Source organism: Helicoverpa armigera, chromosome 1 (assembly GCF_030705265.1).
Source record: "Helicoverpa armigera isolate CAAS_96S chromosome 1, ASM3070526v1, whole genome shotgun sequence".
In the NCBI taxonomy this organism is placed as follows: domain Eukaryota; kingdom Metazoa; phylum Arthropoda; class Insecta; order Lepidoptera; family Noctuidae; genus Helicoverpa; species Helicoverpa armigera.
In genome coordinates this window covers 4,368,416-4,390,100 of record NC_087120.1, presented here as the reverse complement: position 1 = coordinate 4,390,100, position 21,685 = coordinate 4,368,416, and the positions used below count along the sequence as shown (strand labels likewise).

At 37.2% G+C, this 21,685-nt stretch overlaps 2 protein-coding genes across 2 annotated transcripts; one reads left to right on the top strand and one right to left on the bottom strand.

Moving 5' to 3' along the window:
• Nucleotides 1-173: 173 nt before the first annotated feature.
• On the top strand, nt 174-3,663 carry LOC110373004 (uncharacterized). Its single transcript, XM_021330087.3, has one exon. The coding sequence runs from the start codon at nt 241-243 to the stop codon at nt 3,541-3,543; it is 3,303 nt and encodes a 1,100-aa protein (XP_021185762.3). The 5' UTR covers nt 174-240; the 3' UTR covers nt 3,544-3,663.
• Nucleotides 3,664-4,057: 394 nt separating this feature from the next.
• Nucleotides 4,058-20,667, bottom strand: LOC110373022 (solute carrier family 66 member 3). The gene is made up of 5 exons (XM_021330108.3): nt 20,432-20,667; nt 19,581-19,751; nt 17,550-17,775; nt 9,882-10,002; nt 4,058-9,184 (listed from the first exon to the last, which is right to left on the bottom strand). Exons 2-5 carry the CDS (start codon nt 19,733-19,735, stop codon nt 9,009-9,011), a joined length of 678 nt encoding a protein of 225 aa, XP_021185783.3. The 5' UTR covers nt 19,736-19,751; nt 20,432-20,667; the 3' UTR covers nt 4,058-9,008.
• Nucleotides 20,668-21,685: the final 1,018 nt, after the last annotated feature.

The window sequence follows — 21,685 nt, the reverse complement described above, 5'->3', positions numbered from 1 at the left end:
TCAACAGACGACATAAGCGGGTAAATTATTTGTATGGATGTTCTTGTCTATCGCTAGAATATATGTCAATGGCACTTGCTATTTTTATTTCTTGCTATGATAACTCCTTGCAAAACCACTGCGAATGTTATAAAAAATCTGACGTCAGTCACGTCAATGATTGAAACTCAATTGAAATCATAATTGAAATGAATTATTTTTACGCTAACTTGCTTAGTTCCATTCATTTTCAATACTAAAATGTCTATTTATTTCTATAAATGTGTAACGCTATGGATGTTGTACCTACTTGTACTGATACATACAAGAAAACCGAGTGGCAAGCGGCAGCAGGTTGTCTGGCGTCTCGAATGCGAATTAGGCATCATTGCTGACCCTGACTGTCCTGTAGATGGAGGGTGGTCACCTTGGACCCCCTGGTCGGCTTGTCAGGGGTCATGTGACGACGTGGGACACCGGCACAGAAGTAGAGAATGCATAAACCCACCGCCTTCTCAGGACGGTGTGCCGTGCGTCGGATCCGATGAGGAATCTGACGTCTGCTACCTCACTAACTGTACCGTTAATGATTTTCGTAAATTGGTCAAAGGGGACGCTGCTCGAATGGAAGCCCTTAATCAACTAGAAGCTGTACCAGCTCTCATGGAACGTTGCCTACAAATGGATTGCCCCTTTGAGGCTGTCGAAGCTGCCTTAGCTTATGATAACACCTGGCAACTGAATACTGAATCACTGTGGAATTCATTACAGTGTGTCAAACGTAACCTGGGATGTCCTATTGCCGGAGAGTGGGGTATGTGGGGTGCGTGGTCTTCATGTGGAGCTAGATGTGGACTAGGGTTAAAATGGAGACTACGGCGATGCGACACCCCAGCACCTTCAGATGCACGACTTGCTTGCGCCGGCCCGCCTCTTCTAGCTGATACCTGTATTGGTGACCAATGTGCTATTACTAGCAAAGACTCTGGGGGAAGTTGGGGGGATTGGAGCCTGTGGTCTCCATGCTCAGAGAAATGTGGAGCGGGAGTCAGAAGGCGGAGGAGGGTCTGCCACGAAACCGAAACACCGCCAACCTCTGGAACATGGGGGACACACTGTCGTGGACAACATGACCAATTGGAAGTTTGTGAAAATAGTATGTGTTCACTAGACGGAGGATGGTCGGGCTGGGGTAGTTGGGGACCTTGTTCGCAATCCTGCGGAGCTGGAAGGCGATCAAGAACGAGAACTTGTACCCGACCAATCCCTCAAGGAGCCGGAAAGGCATGCGTTGGACCGAGAACTGAAGTCGGATCTTGTCATCTGTATCCTTGTGAAACTCTTTCTCACATGGTTTCCACTTTCCATGGCGAATCGTCTCTCCACTACAACTTCGAAAATAAACGAGCAACGCTTTATCATTTCTTTATGAGGTTTATGCCTTTGTCGCCACATGGCACACTCGTTCGTAGAGAGGCGGGGCAGAATTCATATGTTCGCCTGAGTCTACAAAAATGGCATGTTTGTATTGATGCATGCGGCTCTAGCAAATCTTGTTGTATTCCCAGAAGCTGTTCTCATGAAAGCCTGGAACCAGCAGTCTGGCACTCTGCTCTCATGACTGTTACAGGCGAATCAGCTATACTAAGATTAGATGACTCTGATGCACCTTTAAAAATTTCATGGCCATGCGACCCAGAGTTACCTGATGATAAAATGAAAATTTTTGTCGGTGAAAGGTATCACGGACAAATTCAAGAGCTTATTTTAAATTTCATTCCCTTGAGTATGATAATAAATCGAAATCAGAGATCTAGAAAAATTGATTTCTATCCAATTGCAGCCTCGAACATCGCGTATGAAAAAGCAAGCACAGAAGAAGCATATTTACCTGTTAATAATGAACAGTACCTACGTTTACCCTGCTTCCTAGATCAAGATACTTGGAGATTAGAGCTTACATTGAAACCTAAGAAGGAAGCGGGAACTATCTTGTTCCTAAAAAATGATAGGAATACAAATTGGTTGCATTTATACATACAGAATATGCGTGTTAAGATGAAGTTGGCGCTTGACAAATTCCGATCAGAAAGCAGTAGTACAACAGAGTATTTGCCTGACCAATGGCTGGATGTAATCGTTTCCAAGAAGCTAGACACAAACGCGATTGAAGCATCAATTAATGCTGGAGAACGTTTGCATGTTTTGTTTGAAAACGAAATGGCTAGACGACGAAGAGATTCCATTGACAATGAGTTTGTTACTGATACATTGGTAACAAAGCCTCAAGCAAAGGCTAAAACCACTATAACGTATAAAACTGGAAGTGTAGTTGTAGAAAAACCAGCACCAGTTGATTTGTGTACTGATGAGTTCTACATTGGCGGGGTACCAAATAAAATAAAGAAAGAAGTTGAAGAGGAGTTTGCACACTTCTCCGGGGAAATAGCATCTATCAGGGAGAACGGCGTACTCCTAGATTTACATGAGTACAGTATGGAAAAGTACAAAGATGACAAGGTTCAGGTCTCAGCAAGAACTGCAAGTGTCTCTGGATCTTACCATGAAACTGCTTGGGGTAAGTCTAACCGTCTAAACCTAACATGCCTGCATGCAAGGACGGCCAGGTCTCCGCACGAGGCCAGTTGGCTATTCTTAGATACTGCCGTTAGCGCTATTTTAAAGGATAAAACAGTGAGATCAATTGACGACGGCCGAGTCCTCCGGCTTGTAGCATCAGCAGACAATGACTTAAGAGGGTTCTACACATGTCGTGCGCATAGTAACAGGCGTACTCAAAACATCGTAACGTATGGTGTTTTAGGCAAGATACAATATAAACTGACCGGTCCTGATACGACTACGGCTATCGCTGTTGTGACTACTCTTATCCTTGTATTGAGCACACTGACGTGGCTTGCTATCGAATGTGTCCATGACGTGCGTAACGGGTATGGCTTCTTTAGAGATGCACATTTGTCTCCCAAGGAAGAAGCCGAAGCGGTGTGTAAGTATATTGATCAAAATATTCATTTGCTTGCTTCGAAGAGCGATGCTAAGATAGCTAAAGCTCGGGCTAGAAAAAGAGGGCGGCATTTGGCTAGCCGGTCTAATTTTGCCGCTCAGGAACCACAAGGGCTGATGCAGGAAAATATGCAGCCGGAGCAAAGTGAGAACACGCTGAGTGAGCCTGAGGGATTACCTGCGCTGCCCGAGGTGAGGAGTTCTGCCGTTGAGCCTGGTCACGACGTATACAGACTAGAACCCTGTTACGTCAGCTCACCTCGTCACGGTTCAGATTATTCACCAAAAGCCAGAGTGACGTCGACATCGTCTTTCGACTTGGTGTCGCCCAGAGTACTTTGTTCCCGCCTTATGATGACCAAACGCACGAGGTCCAAAGAAACTGTCGTGTCGAAGAAAAAATCCGCTCGTTCTACGCTTACGTCATTGCGTAGGACCCAGGATAGTCTAGTGTCAATGAAGTCTTCAGCTTTGATTAGTTACACACCAGCACAGAAGATACTGCAAAAGTTCCAGCAGCTTAAAGGTGACGATTATTAGGTTATTTCTTAGAGTGTTATGGTGTCATAAATAATTTGTAAGTAATGTAAAATGTGAGAGGATTGCGTTTATGTTGTAATTTTTTAAGAATTAGTATTTCTGTTAATTCTAAGATTCCTTCATAAGCAATTATACGTTATGTTTAGTATCTCTCCAGGTTAATTATATGCTTATCTTTGCGATTGTGTTTCAGTAATCATTAGATTAACAAACTAATAAACGATTTTTTGATCAAAATTAATAAACTAATCTAAACTTACATAATGCTGTATGTTGTAATACAGGATAGCAACACAAATAACACAGGCTTATTCATAGTTTTACCCGATTGCGGGGGAAGTAGTTCGGGACATGAGTGAAACCGTGAGAAGAAGAGTGTAGAGGTATGTAATTTGACCCGCCTACATGACATCTAAACAAGAGCTTTCTAATAAAATAAAATACTATCCATATTATTCATTTGACTATTTTTACCAACAGTTTATATCTAGTTCACTGAAATAAAACAAAAGTGTGTTGTTCAATATAATTTATTTGAAATAACATCTGGGACATAATTAATATTGATAAAAATAAAATCGGCTAGGACCATTATTTTGGCACTTAACTATATTCAACATGATAAAAAGTCATTTTATAAAAATAAATGGCACCAAATACTTTGTAGAAATAAATACATTTTATATTTCAAAGTATGCTAGATAGCATATGTATAATTTACAGAAAAGTCTTAGTAAGAATTAAATATAAACGAGAATTAATAAATACGTATTCACAGAAAATAAATTAATTAGTGTCTTTTTACGCTAATGTCGAATATTAGATACCAGTGACACCTTTAGAGAATATTTCTTGGTGTTCTTATACAATTTGTGTACCAATCCCTCAGAGCTATGAATATTCAGAGAATAAAAAGTACATTTAAATATAGGGTACAGGCTAATAGTCAACAATTTCACAAAGTTTAGTAAATAAATTAGTGCGCCCCTTTAATAGTGAACGAATAAATTGAAATATCTAATATTCACGACTCAAAAGGATATATAACGATTAAACATAATAAAGTCAAACATTATATATTCTAGGGAGAATAATTTTTAAGTTTTAACACATTTTTGTCTTAGACGAAATATTTATCAATGTCAATAATTGATTTGACTAGAATATAGAAAGAAGTGTGCATTGTCTAATTTTTACTAGTGCAGATTTATCTTAGCTTGAAATTTTTATTAAGTTATCTAGGCACTCTATATGCTGAAGCTAAAAGCTGAAGGCATTTTACATGCATTGGCGATATAATTACTTAGCTAGCATTGTTCTAGAATCATCGAAAAGCAGGGGCCCGATTCTCCTAAGTTAATAATGTCAAAATCTAATAGAAATCGAATCGCAATATGATTGCAATAGCAGTTTTAACCATATCGGGCATTCTGCTACTAATAAAAGACCAATCGTATTCGATTGACATTTGATTGGTGTGCGATTGGTCTGCTATTTTGGTGATTTTGGTCTATACGGTAGTTTGCTGTACAATCATTTTGCAATCGTAAATCATTTGCAGACAAAATGATTCATTATTGAATGACAGAAAAGGATAAAAAAGTTTATTTCAAAGAAAAAATAGCGGAATGCCACATACGCTTCGATCGTAATCGAGTCGGGATTGGATCTCAGTCGAATCGAGTCGAACGTCAATCGAATGGCGCTTAAGTAAAATTAGGAGAATCGGGCCCCAGATGCATTGCAGAAAGCGAAAGTTGAATTTATAGATTCCTTGTAAGAATTATATTAACCATAATTAACGATTGATTTTGATGGATTGATACTGATAGGATATACAACACTTAAAAATAGAGCGTACACACTAAAAATATGGAATACAGTGTATATAACAGAATCAAATGTAAGAAAATACTAAGTTGAAATGCCAGAAGTCGAAAGATGTTTTCGACTTTCTTTCACTGTTTTTTCTATCTTTATGTGCCGATCTGAACGAATTTTTTTCTTAACTTGGGATTCCAAATATATTTCTAATAAAATATTTTTATGCATTTCGGCATTATGCTAAGCCAAAATGTGGGTATAAAGTATAAAAATTGCATAAATATTTGGATCAATACGGACCCTAACTATTTGCATATTTTACAACATGTGGGTAATGTATAAATTACTGTAACTTCAGACTGCAAAAATTGTGTAAATAACAGCTATATTTATTTGCTACATTAAAATATTCATAATTATAATATAAACAAGTGCATATTTTTTTGACTTTGTAATTTTTCCTCTTATTTACATACAACAATATTATTAGTACACAGTAAAATATAGGTGCGCATGCATTAATATTAAAAATCATCGATCATTTTTATAATTTCACAAATTTCGTGAATATAAATTATAGGGAATGAGTGCATGCACAAGGAACGTTATACAGACTACTTAAAATATAGACAGCTCTTCTATAACAATTACCTAAACGGTTTTATAAACAATTTTAACGCTTATATGCTCTGTCTATGTTTGACCAAGTGCTATAATTAACTAGGCAGTACTTGTGCGATGAGTTCTAACGTTCTATCAATTCCTTTTTTTTATTATAATTATATTAGAGTATTTTATTATATAACGCTTCTAAGCCTCTACTAGTGACTACATTAAGGTGAATACTTCAAACCAGTTTTCCACCAGTCTTCTACCAGATTCAGGTTTCTACCAGTCAAAGCATTCACCAGTCAAGAAGTGCATACAATATTCTATTATCTATCATAGTGAGAAAACAGTAAATACTTGAATTCCAAAGTGTTGCAAGAGAGTATTGAAGTGTGCCTAAAATTACAAACATTCTCAAAGAGCTCTAGTGTATTTAAGCTAACAATTTTAACCAATTCTAATTATATAAAGAACCTAATATCGATATTATGCTGAGATTCAAATAACCGCAATGGTAGACAAAAAAATGATATTGCATTTTAGCTAATATGGCACAGTTTAGAAACTTGAAACTATACAAACGATGAATATAACTTATACGGAAACTTATAAAATGTATACGGAATTAAACAGGAAATCGCTACGGTTGGCTACTAGGATATCACAAAAGTTGTTTTGTTTTTGATACCTTTTGCTATTCATAATCGCCGTAACATATTCATCATGGTGTTATTTAGCTGCCTTTTACAAATACAATTGCCGGCCGAAAACGACCTCATAAAACCTGAACCATTTTCAATACGGCAGATTAAATGTTCTTTCCCAAAAATAAATAATTTTGTACTCTCTTTTTGAACACCGTATAACTTTTAACAGTGTTAATGCTGTATCTGTGTGAACTTTGCAATGTATAATATTGAAAAAATCGCATTACTGACTAATATACACGACATAAGTTTTAAAGTATAGGAATGGTTCTTTAAACAACTACGAAACTTAACAAAAACCACCTACTTAGGTGGCTTTTCTGTCAGTTGTTTTTAAAATAATAAACATTAATGAGAATTTATTCATAAGAATTGCATTGTTTTCACAGGAAACCTACTCAAAGGCTTTACTAGATTTTCAAAAAGAAAGAAGAGCTTAAAAAAAGAATGACTATTACTTTAAGAGGCAGGCATCTTACGAGATGTTATGTCTTTTTTTGCATTACATATATTTTCTTGCGCAAAAAACGGACACATTTGAGAATCTTGATTTTAAGGACTTATGAACTTCGGGAAGAACTGGAAAATATTTCTAGCGTTTACAAGGGTTTGAATGACATGCGTAAGAACGTATTCTAAGTTTGAAAATGGTTCAACCTTGTGCTGGAGTAATTCCTGGTAGAAAATCCGTCGGCGTTTCGGAAAGTTTTCGATGTAATTTTCAGAAAGCATATTATGATGCAGTTTTAGACTGATTTATGTGTTCCTTTCTGTCACATAAAAACACGTTTGATAAAATGGTTTATGCAGACATTGATGGCAATGTTAAGAGTTTTACTGGTCAGATATTGTACCCACGAGTATTCAAATATCCTTCAATTTAATGAATCTGAAAGTCGATATGGCTAAGCTAAAAAATATAATGTTAGTATGTGAGATGATGCCAGACAAAAGAGTATGTAAGGAGAACATGCTGCGTTGACCCAAAATAAAGTTGGGATAAGATTAGGATGATGAGGTAGCGAGTTGTTTGTTGGGTAGTATCGCGAACTTAATAGGTACTTAGTTTTATCTCAGCCCAAAAAGCCAAAGTACCGGAATTTATTAAATAATGCTTATTTATAACAGAAGCATATTTTAAATTCCTGGGCGCAATAGTACAACGGTAGAATCATTCGCACCAAGCGTAGCGATGCTCTTACTGATCAGATTATACAATTTACTCCAAGTGATTTTTTAACCAACTGCGCATTATTTTTCAAATATGTTTTGAGGTGACAAGAAGGTGCATTACCACTTTATTAAAAGTTGTAAAAATGCCTACGAGCTTACTACCAGAAACTAGTCTAGCACAAACACCACTTTTTTACCCATCCATCCTCCGAGCCTTTTCCCAACTATGTTGGGGTCGGCTTCCAGTGGCAAACACCACTTTTTTACCAAATCATAAAGAAAAAGAAAACAAATTTAGAATACGCTCTTATTCATGACTGGCTAGTTTTACAAATATTAGCGACATATTCCAATAAATAATTAAAGTTATATAAATAAAGTTGTATAAGTAAAGTTTAGACACACACATTAAGTCCTTAAACTCAAGAATCTCATAAGTGCCCGTGTTTTTTTACAAAGAGTGTACTTTGAATACTAGCTGCGGATTACAATACATATATCAGTGCGTTGTTCTGCGATTGAATATTGAATTTTGACATTAGCTGGATATAAATTGTGGCTTTCAATCTCTAATCGAAAACAACGATCGAACGTGGAAAGGTTATTGCAATCCGTAGTATATCTACGATACTATGCTTAAAACCCCCTTATTTACTAAAGATGGACCGGGATGTTACCCGTAACTTGAAAAAATATTTAGGGCTGAGAGTGGATGTCACAACGAGGTGCAAAAGATATAAAACATTTCTTTTTTTATTTAACGTAAGTTGATGTCAGATACGAAGCCTGATCTTATTATAAGCGATAATTCTGTACTTAAGAAAGTTGTTTCAACTAAAATGTTTTGTATAAACTGGTTAATGCAAAAAATATAATAAATCTAGAAACATTTGAATTGAAAGAACTTTCAAAGTTAAACAAAGACATCAAACAAAATTTTTCTACATTCGAATTTCCCGCACCTGGGCTTGACATCCAATTGAGATAATTTAGTAAATAAGCGGATTTTCTCGCGGTATCGCATTAGATGTACACAAAAATCATATCGTGATTTGACTACGCATCGAACCTACCTCCACGGTCTTCAATACATTATTTTCATGATTATGCATGCATTTGATACATACCTACCTACGTGTGGGTAAAATTATTTTAATCGCAATGACTGCAATGACCATTGGACTTCCTTCGCTGACGGCGCGGCGGGCAGCATTGCCTTTTGTAATAGACAGCAGTGCAGAGAACTGCTAAGCTCAGCAGTGTTGATATGAAGAAGTTCGTCATGAGCTTCATGTCTGCAGAATCCACGTAGACTGTGAATATGCGGGCTGGAATAGTAATGTTGAATGCGTTAGTATGTTTATTGAGGCAATTACTACGTTTTCAATTAATAAGAGATAGCATAGTCATTGACTGACCATTTGCCATTTGGGTCAATAAGAAACGCGGGTGGAATCTATAGCCTGGCCAGCTCGTTAGTGACACTCCCATGGTCAACAAGAACGTAACGCGACTTCGACAGTGGGGGTGATTACAGGTGATTACGAGCTGGACGGTGACAGCTGATAAAACTGTGACTATAAGAATGTCAGGAGCTGGCCAGGCTCTAGTAGCCTATAACTTTTTCGCAGTGAGATATCAGTATCTGAAATGTTTTGGCACCCGTTTACAAATGAAACCTTTTTAGCAGTTAGTTTTTACCCGTCTGTCAGTAAGGGTTATGTTTTATTTAGTAGTACTATATTACTTTGTCTAGTTGTTGCATAGCTTGACTGCTGTGCACCTCGGGTTTGTTTCACGGGTCGGGACGAAATTGCTTTATGGGTTGTAGAAAATTTCACGAAGCAGCCCATAGCTGGAGGTTGGTGATTGATACACCCGTGCATCGGAGAGCACATTAATGTCTGTGGTTCTGTGTCTGATCTGTCTCTGGTCCTTTCTGGCAGGACATAATGCCTTTGCACTATGTCCTGTGCAGTTGGCTGAAGTCTTTATATAACAATCGGCTAGGACGCCGCTACTTACCCAAGTTAGTAGCCACAGAAATGACCCACGTGGTCAGCGATACTGCATCAGCATTCCCTTCACACACGATCCCGTATATGTAAGTCACCTTCGCGAACCCGCTCAGTGGAGTGCAGAGAGGCTGGAATTCAGAAAAAAATCCATATTAACATACACTAATATTATAAATGCGAAAGTAACTCTGTCAGTCTAAACCACTGAACTGATTTTAATAAAATTTGGTAGCTACAGAGATAGAGTTAACCATGAGAAAGAACATAGGATAGTTTTTATCCCGGACTTTTGAAGAATTCTCTTGGAAACGCGATATAACCGAACTCTACGCGGGCGTAGCCGCGGGCGGATGCTAGTACTTTATAAAGTATCGCTGGGAAGTATTTCTATAGGAAATTAAGTGCTATAAATGCTTGTATAGCCTCCTGTGATAAGGTTAATTTTGCAGTAATTATGTAATTAGCAGTGGTAATGTAATGTTTAATCTAAATATATAAAACTCAAAGGTGACTGACTGACTGACTGACATAGTGATCTATCAACGCACAGCTGAAACCACTGGACGGATCGGGCTGAAATTTGGCATGCAGGTAGATGTTATGACGTAGGCATCCGCTAAGAAAGGATTTTGATCAATTCTACCCCCAAGGGGATAAAATAGGGGATGAAAGTTTGTATGAAACTTGCCCACGCAGACGAAGTTGCGGGCAACAGCTAGTTAATTATATGACAGAAAGTAATTCTTTCAGATTTTATTTTCCCCTTATGCAAATACCATTAACTAAGTAAAACATGTGTGGAAAAATTGTGTGCACATTGGGCTACTCATAATATTTTCACAGAGGAAATAATTAAGGGAATTTAATTAATGATAAATATTATAAGGTTGATAATCACGGCCAGTCGTTACATCGAGGAGTCAGTTTTTAACACAAACCCAAGGACAATTCATTGAACCACAATAGGTCGGCCTAGACCAACTGAGTCAATAATAAACTATCTATCAACAATAAAGTCACGAACATTTCGCCCGAGTTACGTCGACACACGCTCAAACAACATCAAATAACCTTTTCAATTATTTTATCGTTCGATACGATATGGGAAATAATGAAATGAATTCATTCGCTATGGATGGAACTAATAGGATCAGACTTAGTGAAAACTAGGCTATACATATAGCCATTCGATACATACTAACAAAAGGCCGTATTTAAAGGGGACATTATTTTCTCCTAAATGTCGATGTTCTTGTGTCCCGAAGGAGTTAAGTCCCGTACCAAGATATGTGGCCCATTTCCACCTCCAGGGTACCACCACTCTTCAAGTTATTTCATTATCGGTACAGCCGTTAACAGACAAATTAACACGGTAATAAATCTTAATTTTAGAAAGAAACGGTAATAAGAAAAGTTGAGAAACTGAATATATTACTATTATTCTGTTGGAGAATACCTGAGGACACTGATATTATTCCCTAAGGATGTCGACAATTCAAAGCCCCGACCGGCTCATGATTGGTGAGTCACTTGCTAGTGCAGAATATCTAGTAGATATACTAGATATTACTGTACTACTACTATAGGTAGTTGAATGCTGACAGACTAGGATTCGATTGAGTATAGTAAGTTCAACTCAGTTGTGCGCGCGGCCTTATGTGTGGGTAACCCTTGTACATATACAGTAACTTTGTGTGCGTGACAAGAGGTACAGTCGGGTACAATACAGTTATTTAGGGGTTGTATATGGGGGTTCAAAGAAAAACAGTTATTACGTAATTTAATGTTTATTTATTTATAATGATTATGAATCGCTATTTGAAAAATCAAATGATGAATTTTCGGATTCGCTACTCTCCAAGGAGAATTATAAATTCTGACTCCAATGTCAAAATGTCTATAGTATTCTTCTTTTTTCTTTTCTACATGTCGACAAGTATTACGCCACATCCCTTCATCAATTTGACTTAAACGTTCATTTATGAGTTTCATTATTTTGTTATTTTGGTCGACATTATGCGAAGCAATATAACTTTTTAAAATTCCCCACACATTTTGTTTACATTATTATACTAGACTATACCTCTTTTTACATTCTTAGTCCACGTACCCCGAGCTAGAAAATATGTACTTAAGGAGTATTCAATTCTTAGATACTGTCAATGTCAATTTGAAAAGACGTATGAAAAAATAATGAAAAACTATATTTAATAATAAAAAGCTTTGAATGTCGTTTTATTTTTTGAAACGCTTTATCTGACTCCTTAATAATTTCTCCGCGAATAACTAGTATTTTTGTAAACGACTGTACCCATAAGAAAAAGTGATAAGAACACGTCATGCTCGGACGACGTCACTGTCACACGAATGAAAGTTGTATATTTACAAGCCGACGCACACATAGGGCCGCGCGCAAATCTGAGTTGAACTATCTATACCTACATATATAAGAACAGTTATTTTGTAATTTTCCTTTTTAATCCAGTGAGGCCCATTTTCATTACAAAAATAAACGTATTTTTTTTTTTTTAAAGAAACGACTACTATGTTGTAAAACGGACGAAAAATTTATAGTAAACTGTTGTTTTAAGAAAACTATATAATCCCAAATTTCAAAAGTATGTCGATCTACGTTCCACGTGTATACGATATACGTATACGATATACGTATACGATATATATATATATATAATAAACAAGAATCAACCGAATCAACAATATAATAGAAATACATCAAGATGTGCTGCAAAAGAGGTGTTATTTTAGTAAAACTTTTCATCGATCTCAAAAACAATCACATCACTTCACCCACCTTAACCCATCACATTAACCTTTGTAACTTTGTTACATTGTATCTAATTTCAGCAAAGACCAGACAAATAAGTACATTGTTATTGACAACTCGTTAACGCATTGTAATCGAGACATCGGTTGCCCACTCGATCTCTCAATTGGGTGCAACTGCCGACTCGGTCTATAATAATATGCAATTGGAGTACGGAAATCGTGACGGTTTATTGACACGAGTTTCATTGTTGCTTTCAATTGAACTATTCAAATTGTGAACTTTGAATTGGGTTTATTATTTGGCATATGTTCTGATAATGAGCAACAAAGGTCCAAATAAAAAATAAAATCACCCTACAAAAGATTTGCGGGACTAAAAAACCTCAAGAGACCTGGGAAATGCAATGTTTTTGAAACGTTTTTATTGCATTTCTAGAATGTTTTCTTTCTAGAAATGCAATAAAAACGTTACGTTACGCATATCCTATTAATTCTTCCTGAAATGTCAAGTTTTACACTTTCGAAATTTCGAAACTTTTGTCTGACTTTTGTCGAATGCTATAATATGCTGATTGATGCGTCGCTATTTAAGCTGGTATCGTATTTCTTTCCATACGTTTGAACCTATCACGTCCCCACGTCCCGCTATGGCAATTTCGCAATCAATAATAATCGCAATATGTGTATGCAACTCTTAAAATGAAGTCATACCTGATATACCACCGATATAAGGAACGATGTAGTTTGTCAATGTCGCGGACATTTTAAATTGATAGCATGGCGATTATCCAACAGAGCATAGGTGTGCGTACCTGCTAATGTGTTACACATCAAATCTTAGAAAACAACAGTCCATTTGAAATACTGCCAAACATTTTAATAATAGTTTAGAATTTATTAATTGTTATTGTAAACAAATTACTTATTTGACCTTACTACTTATTGAGTGGCTCAAGAGATGATAATCATGATATTTGGAAAAAAAATACTTATTAGCCCTTGTAATGGTCTAAGGCCGCGTTTCCACTGACGCGGAGCTGGGCGGAGAGGAGCGGAGAAGAGCGGGGAGGGGCGGAGAGGAGCGCAGCTGGGCGGAGAGGAGCGATGAAGATTTTGAATGCACCTAGTGACGTAACGAAGACAACTGACGCACTGCACGCGAGTCAGGCCGCGTTTCCACTGACGCGGAGCTGGGCGGAGAGGAGCGGAGAAGAGCGGTGAAAAGTGGTCAGTGTTTCCACTGAAGCGGAGCTGGGCGGAGAGGGGCGGAGAGGAGCGCAGCTGGGCGGAGAGGAGCGATGAAGATTTTGAATGCACCTAGTGACGTAACCAAGACAACTGACACACTGCACGCGAGTCACGCAACGCCCCGCTCCGCACCGCTCCGTACCGCCCCGCTGTCCTCCGCTCTGCACCCCAATGCTCGCTGTCCTCCGCACTGCACCGCCTCGATGTATGAATATTCGCTCAGCTCTGCTCCACCCCGCTCGTACTGTTTCCATTGAAGCGGAGCGGAGATTTCAAGCATAGTCATTGGTCAATTTGTGCACCGCTAAGCTCCTCTCCGCCCAGCTCCGCGTCAATGGAAACGCGGCCTCACGCACCGCCCCGCTCCGCACCGCTCCGTACCGCCCCGCTGTCCTCCGCTCTGCACCCCAATGCTCGCTGTCCTCCGCACTGCACCGCCTCGATGTATGAATATTCGCTCAGCTCTGCTCCACCCCGCTCGTACTGTTTCCATTGAAGCGGAGCGGAGATTTCAAGCATAGTCATTGGTCAATTTGTGCACCGCTAAGCTCCTCTCCGCCCAGCTCCGCGTCAGTGGAAACGCGGCCTAAATCTTTCGAAGTTCTGAGGTAAGTATGTTTTACATTAAGACAATTTCTTAAGCTACATGGAATTCCGCCATTACCCAAATTAAGTGTGAAATGCAATCCGCTTGATCAAGACCAATTACAATCTTTGATTCTACCTAGAGATTTCTACCCAGAAGTTTCTTCGTGCATCGACTCAGTACAGCAATGAGTTTGTATTTTTGTAACGCCTTTAGGCTTAAACGGCTTAACCAACGGACATGAAATTCGTCATAGATATACATAGTATCTGGAGACGGATATAGGCTACTTACACGAGTGAATTCCCTCGGGACGCGGAAGAATTAGGGGAAGTAATTATTTTAGACAACGATTTTAAAGAAGATAAAGCATCTAAAGCCCCATTCACCTTGTTTGTAGGTCATGGCTTAAGAGTATAAAATGCGGGAACAAACTGTACGTAGTTAAGCACTCACATAAGTAAGCACGAGTAGAATGTGTTACATTTGCATACGAAACGCATCAATGGTATTAGAAATGCCGACATCGCGTTGATTGCGCATTTAACCCCTAATGAAATAGCTTAGTATTGGGAAATATCGGTTCGTGAATCGTCATTTGTCAACCAATGATATTTACAGTGATATTGATTATGATTTAACAGGAAGGACTACTTCATTAGATTTAACTATCTTTATATATGTGGAAAGTGAAAAAGCATCGATCTTTTCTAGTTGATTACAATCCAATGCCTTCTTGACTTACCATCAGTTGCACAAGGCTCCATTTAAGTTAAAGCTTCATTAAATCTATTGATAACACTTTTTATCTTGTTGACAAAGAAAGAGTCAGCAATAGATTTAAAGAAGCTTTAACTTTAATGGAGCTTTGTGCCACTGACAGTCATAAGCGAAAAAGTAATGTCAATTGCACTAATATTATTAACACAAAATCAGCCTCCGTTTACACTTCACCGAAGGACGAAACCATACGTAGAAGTAAAAATACGGGAATAAGACAGCCAAATATCAACTATCAAAACGCTCCCGAATAATTTCAATGACACACACACATATACACACATACATATTGATATTCACAAATAACCGTGATCTTGAACACTTCACTAACTGGGTGACCTTGACGCACACGAATACATCTCCCCTCATCGTATGAGTGACACGGTATCCTATTAAGATAGAGTACTTTGATGCTTTCAAAACAACTATGTTGACGAGCAATATGAAACACCCTACTATTAAGATGACTATGTACATGTTACCAATACTTTCTTATGTATAGGGAGGTCAATGGAATTGTGAGTTTAGAGAAGGTCAAAGTATTTTAATCGACTTCAAAAAAGGAAGATATCAGTTTGACTTTTATGAATGTAGGTACCTATGTGCCTATCAGCCTTTTGTCTTCCCATTGCTGCGCACAGGAGGATTGAGTGTAAATCATCACGATTAATGATCAATGCGGGTTGGTTACCGCTGATGGAACCTAATTTAAAAATACTATGAATTCGTGAAAAACGAGCTCATAATCTCTTCTTATTATTTCCGTGAAGTCCTAGAGCAAGACCCGGAACAATAGCTTTTAAACACACTTGTCCTAGTTTCATATGTTAATAGTAATAGCTGACAATTACTGCCGTCTAGACAAACTTAATTACTTAAATTAAAACAACCATTATTTTAACTATTTCTACATGTAGCTGCGAGAAATTCAACTACTCGGAAATACTAAATAATGGCCATTACGGGAAAGGCTCTTAATATCTATCTATCAACAGCTTTCGAACACTAAGCCTCAGTTTCGTGTTTATGCTCACAGAGTAAGGAAAGATAAGCGGAGATGCCATAATGCAAGTAGGTCAGGCACCTTCTTCTATGTCAAATTTGCATGGCTTAAAAGATCAGTCACGAGTGAACCAACGAAGCGTTTGGGTTCTTTGAGACGTCTGTCAACGATTTTAGGTATAACTAAAAATATTCGGGTCCAAAGAAGGCGGATAAGAGCGAAAACAATAACGTTCCTCGTTCGCCGCTCACCATCTTTTTGGTGCACTAATTTCTTAGGCGGTTTTCCTGTATGCCACCTCCGCTAGTCATTATGTTCTCCATGATTATACTGCAGAATCGATTATCACACTTGCTTTCCCAGAACATTTGCATCAATTATGTAAGCGTAAGTAGCTTACTCTAGGCCGCGAATGGAGTTGCCATCAAGTGCGATTTAATTGCAATCCATATTCCCAGAACCATATAATCCATTTCGAAATCCGTTCTTGATGTCAATATCGAAAGCTTATTAATTGGGAATCGAATCCAGGAGTTCATAGACAGGTAGGGTTAATATGTCAGATGTCAAGTATCCGAAGGATTAATCGAATGATCATTGGATAATTGGAAAACTGCACTCGTTTTTGACGGAAATCGTGTACGTATAGTTGTTGAGTATAATATCGGGACACTTTACGTACGATTGGTAGGTAAACCCCGAGGTAAGCTCTTAATTAACTTTTTAAGGGTGCTAGCACATATAGAGCTCGAACTAAGAGCTCATGGCTGAGCCAAAGCCGCGAGGGCCGATGGATCATAAGGTTCTTAAACATCTGTCCGTCTGTGGATGGGTTGATGACTTTCTTGACGAGTTCTAAAGAAGAAGACGTATTTCGAAAGGCATAATAATATGATGGATCCCAGCTGTCATTTTGAACATCTTTGACAGTTGTTAGCCAGAAAGTCTGACAGCTAGTCTTACCAATGGGTATTAGGTTGCCCGGGTAACTGGGTTGAGTAGGTCAAATAGGCAGTCGCTCCGTGCAACGCTGGTAGCCAGCTACATCAAGTCAGACTGGAAGCCGACTCCAACATAGTGGGGAAAATGCTAGGAAAGTGTCGATCATACGGGGAATAGTATCCAATTCGAGATGCTTGGTCCTTTCCTCAACCCCTTGAATGCCGGTACACAGATCCAAGCGAGACAAAATTGATTTTCAAATGTTCTCTAATTAGGGTCATTCAAGAAGTTAGTATAGAGATAAAATAAATAATAAAAAATGAACTCACCACTAAATAAGACAGTATATGCTTCGGTAAAGTGCCCATCGCGAACGCAGCAACTGCAGAGACGTATGCTATGGTGGTGATTGGTACTATCGACATACATAGCATTCTCTTAAACTTCAGCACATAGTAGAACATGACGTATACTTGCAGCAATATTATTGGGTACTCCATGTATGTCATTATTCCGTAGTCGTTTGTGTAATTGTATAGTGTCATTATTGAGAATCTGAAATTGGAAAAAAAAATTATAAATATCGGGACACCATTCACTTACGGCCGGTTAGTCCTATGGTAAGATATTTACTTTGAGCGCTAACCTATTATAGTGACATATAATATTTATAAAAGCACACTATGCTGTAACTCATAAAAAAAAATGTTGCCCGTACCGGGAATCGAACCCGGGACCATCTGTTTGGGTGTCCGTCAGTAACCTTGACGACAAAGGGGTCGGCAAACATAGAAACAAGAAAAACATTGTGTTGAACAAAACACCAATGTTTTTACGCTCCAGTGTCTATTATGTGATATGCCAATTTAGATTACTGGAGCTAGACTGAGTGGGAGCTGTACAAAGGGTCATATACATAATATACTTAACTATGTAACTATACCACTACGTACTTTGATCACTGTGACAAACAGTTCAGAATTATTGAAACTAGAATTAAAACAATTCAAATTACATGATATTGCTTTTATTTAATTCGTCATAATTGAATTCGTCACAGTTGAAATTAACACTCGATAATAGGCATAAAAGTCTTGTAGTTTATAGACTTTTAATACTAGTAGCAGGTACTGATTGGAACTAATATTGTAATTAATTAGTTTGGAGTTTGTGCACATTTTATAACAAGCATCAATAGAGAAACGTTTTTATTTGAGCCCTTTTTTTCCTTTTACTATCATTTGTTCAGTCTTTCTGACTATGAGCAGATTTTGTGAAATTCGAATAGCAGTTAGGCCATAATTATTCCTAGTGGAGCTATTTAGTTTGAGAAACAATCATCTGTCTGTAGTAATGTAATAAAAAGGAAACATTTATTTATTTGTTTGTACTTTAAGGCTCTGAAACTCCTGGACACATTTAAAAAATACTTTACTGTTGGAAAACCTCTCTATTTTCCAGTAACATAAGCTATATTTTATCTGGGTATGTGCATTCATTTCAACTAGTAAATAATAATTGTAGTTGTAGGCACATTTAAAGCAAGTATGTTAATATTCTAGTAATTCTAAGATTGCAAGTGCAAGGCCTTGCTTATGCAAGGCCTTGCACATTTACAATATATGATTATGTAGGTATGTGCTTAGTGACACATATTTTTACAACAGTTTCAACATCAGCATATGAAATTTAAAGTACACTTCATAATCTAGTTTATACAATGTGTGTCACAGTTTAGTGCTCAAGATAAGAGCTAGACTGTGATTAAAATTTACAACTTTACATAATTTGTTTATACACAATGTGAGGATTGTTAGGAACACTAGAACTTGTGTAACTTCTATTTTTTAAGACTCTAAAAGGAAATTACTGTTACAGTATTATCAGCCTTTTTTTTGTCGACCCACTTCTGGGCCCAAGCCTCCTCTCACAAAGAGAATGATTGAGTGTTTATCACCTTGCTTGTCAATGCTGGTTGGTGACTTCCGACTTTGTAAGCCTTTATGCAATAAGAGAATATAGGATAATAAAATTTGAAGCTGTTTTTACTACACCAACAATCTTACATGTATACCTTATACAAGCTATTCCCCACGCTTCCACTATATCAAATGAAAAGTGATGATTGTTTGTAACACTTTCCTGGTAAACTCAACACTAAAAAACATTTGTTTCCTTGATTGTACCCTAAAGGCACGGAAACTACTGGAATGATTTGAAAAATTCTTTCACTGTTGGGAAGGTAGACCATCTCAAGTAACATAAAGCTATATTGTGTGAAACTGCAGGAGAACACCTAGTGACCATCTAGTGCACGCTTTATGACACAACAAAAAGCCAGATAACTAAGTTTTACTCACCCAAATATCTCCATAAGCAAGGCTTGGACAAAGATCCCTTCTGCGGATCGCTTCTGCCGTATGTAGCATATTTGTGGCACCTTCAGGAACAGGCATGACAGAATGGTCAGGGTACTGAGTACGTTAGCAAAGTTCCTTGATACAGTAGTTTCCATTTTTTATTATTTATATCTGTGGAAAAAAATATAGTTGGAAAGTTGCTGTGTTAATTCGAATGTAGAACTTATAAAGTTTATAAATTATGTGACATTGAATATTTAGATATTTTTTGAGAATAGTAAATAATTCAATCAGTGGGTCATCTTAGGGATGGATTCTTAAAGCTATATCAATAGGTACTGTTTTATTAATTTCATTATTCAGCTGATTACTTTTCATGTGACAATTCATAACAAGCATGTTATGATCCTTAAATAAGCAAACGATATTTAACCGAAATGGCTAGTCGTAATAAAAATGAAACCACAAACCTGTTTTGTTAGATCAATATCATCAAAATAAAGTTTTAAAAAATTACTGCTTACTAAAACATTTACATCGACCTACTGACCAAGATTGACAACAGGCTGATAAAAATATGGATACAACTATATTTCTAACACGCTTATTTACTTGAAACAAAGCGGTAAATGTGTCCGCAGCGCACTGAAGAGGTAGGTATCAAAAATTGGTGTCAACAGTCAGGAAACAATAGTCTACGGGAGGAGAGTGATATTCTACACTACACGGCAATCTCCACGGTTGCCAAAGATGCTCCACCGGCACTCAATCAAATCAACCGCTGTTTTACAAATGATTTAATGCCAAGGTCAGCTCGATTATATATCGTCCGCCTTCCTCACAATACTTACCGGTGTGAAAATAAGAACACGTTTACAAACAAATACTGCGTGAAATAACCTCCTGGATGCACTCAGCGATAGGTTGAACTATTTTTAGTGACATTTTTATTTACAATTCGACAAGAACTTGTTAATATTAATCGAATTAAATTTTAATGTAAGTCGCCAAACTTCATTTTTTTTAACGTCGTGTTGACGGTGTTGACAGTTTGACGTTTGGGTAGGTAAATGTTGCCAGCTTCACTTCTTTTTAAACAACTACCGCTCTGCAGCTGACTACTGAGCATGCGTGAGACCTCAAATGGCTGCTGATATACTAGGGGAGATTGGGTAAAAGTGAATATTTCTTTTCAAAGAAGTGTTTAGTACTCCGAAATGTAAGGCAAACTGATACATCTTTGAAATTAAATGATAATGTTCTTATTTTCTATAAGAGTGTCAATGGCGTTTCTTGTCGGTTCTTCTCTACTCCTTGAAAGACCTACACGTTGGAACCTTACAACTAACTTGACAATTTGAAACAGCTTTTAGAGGCCCATTTTAAATTCCAAAAAATGATTTAGGTACTTATAGATATTTCTTTATTTAGAGAGATTAAGATTATTAGGAAATCTTTCGCACTGAAAATTATATTTAAGACAATACATAAACATAATAAAGGTTAGTCACGAAATCAGAAAAATTATAACAAATCTTTGCTTCTAATGACATGCACTTCACCCAATAAGTTATTTTAACTAGGTAAGTTTAATAGTTTTACAAATGATCTTATGATAGGGAAATATTAAAACCTAAGTATCAAAATATTCATCCGCATCGCTAGGTAAGTAGAACTTATTAGCAAAGTTCCAAAGTTCAAAACTTTTTGTTAAGCTGTGTCCTTAAGGGTCCATATTTTATCCAGACTATAAAATTTACCTTAAGTAAAACATATGAAATGCTTATAACCTATTGAGTTTTATAAAACAAAAATTGACTCAACATGAAATAAGGCAAAATCGTAGTAAAAAACTTTACAGTTTTGTACAGTTTTTTAATGAAGATAATCATTGTATTTCATTATTTTGGAAAAAGGCTTAATAATAAATTGCTATATCACCAATTTTACCATTGTTTCATTTTGTAGCAACACTAATCACCAGCTGTCAAAGTGTTTCCTAAAAATTACACTAGATGTCACTAGTTATCGTAAGTTGGAAACATTTGAAAATTGAAAATACAACTCGGATATTAAATTGGTGTGCTAAATGAAAACTAAAAATA

Bases quoted from the DNA above. Each gene is read 5' to 3' on its own strand.
- LOC110373004 (XM_021330087.3), top strand. From the start codon at position 241: ATGTCTATTTATTTCTATAAATGTGTAACGCTATGGATGTTGTACCTA.
- LOC110373022 (XM_021330108.3), bottom strand. From the start codon at position 19,735: ATGGAAACTACTGTATCAAGGAACTTTGCTAACGTACTCAGTACCCTG. The intron at 10,003-17,549 runs GTGAGTTCATTT...TCTGAATTCCAG, and splicing joins ATATACTGTCTTATTTAGTG to CCTCTCTGCACTCCACTGAG. The intron at 9,185-9,881 runs GTAAGTAGCGGC...TTACTATTCCAG, and splicing joins TTCTGTGGCTACTAACTTGG to CCCGCATATTCACAGTCTAC.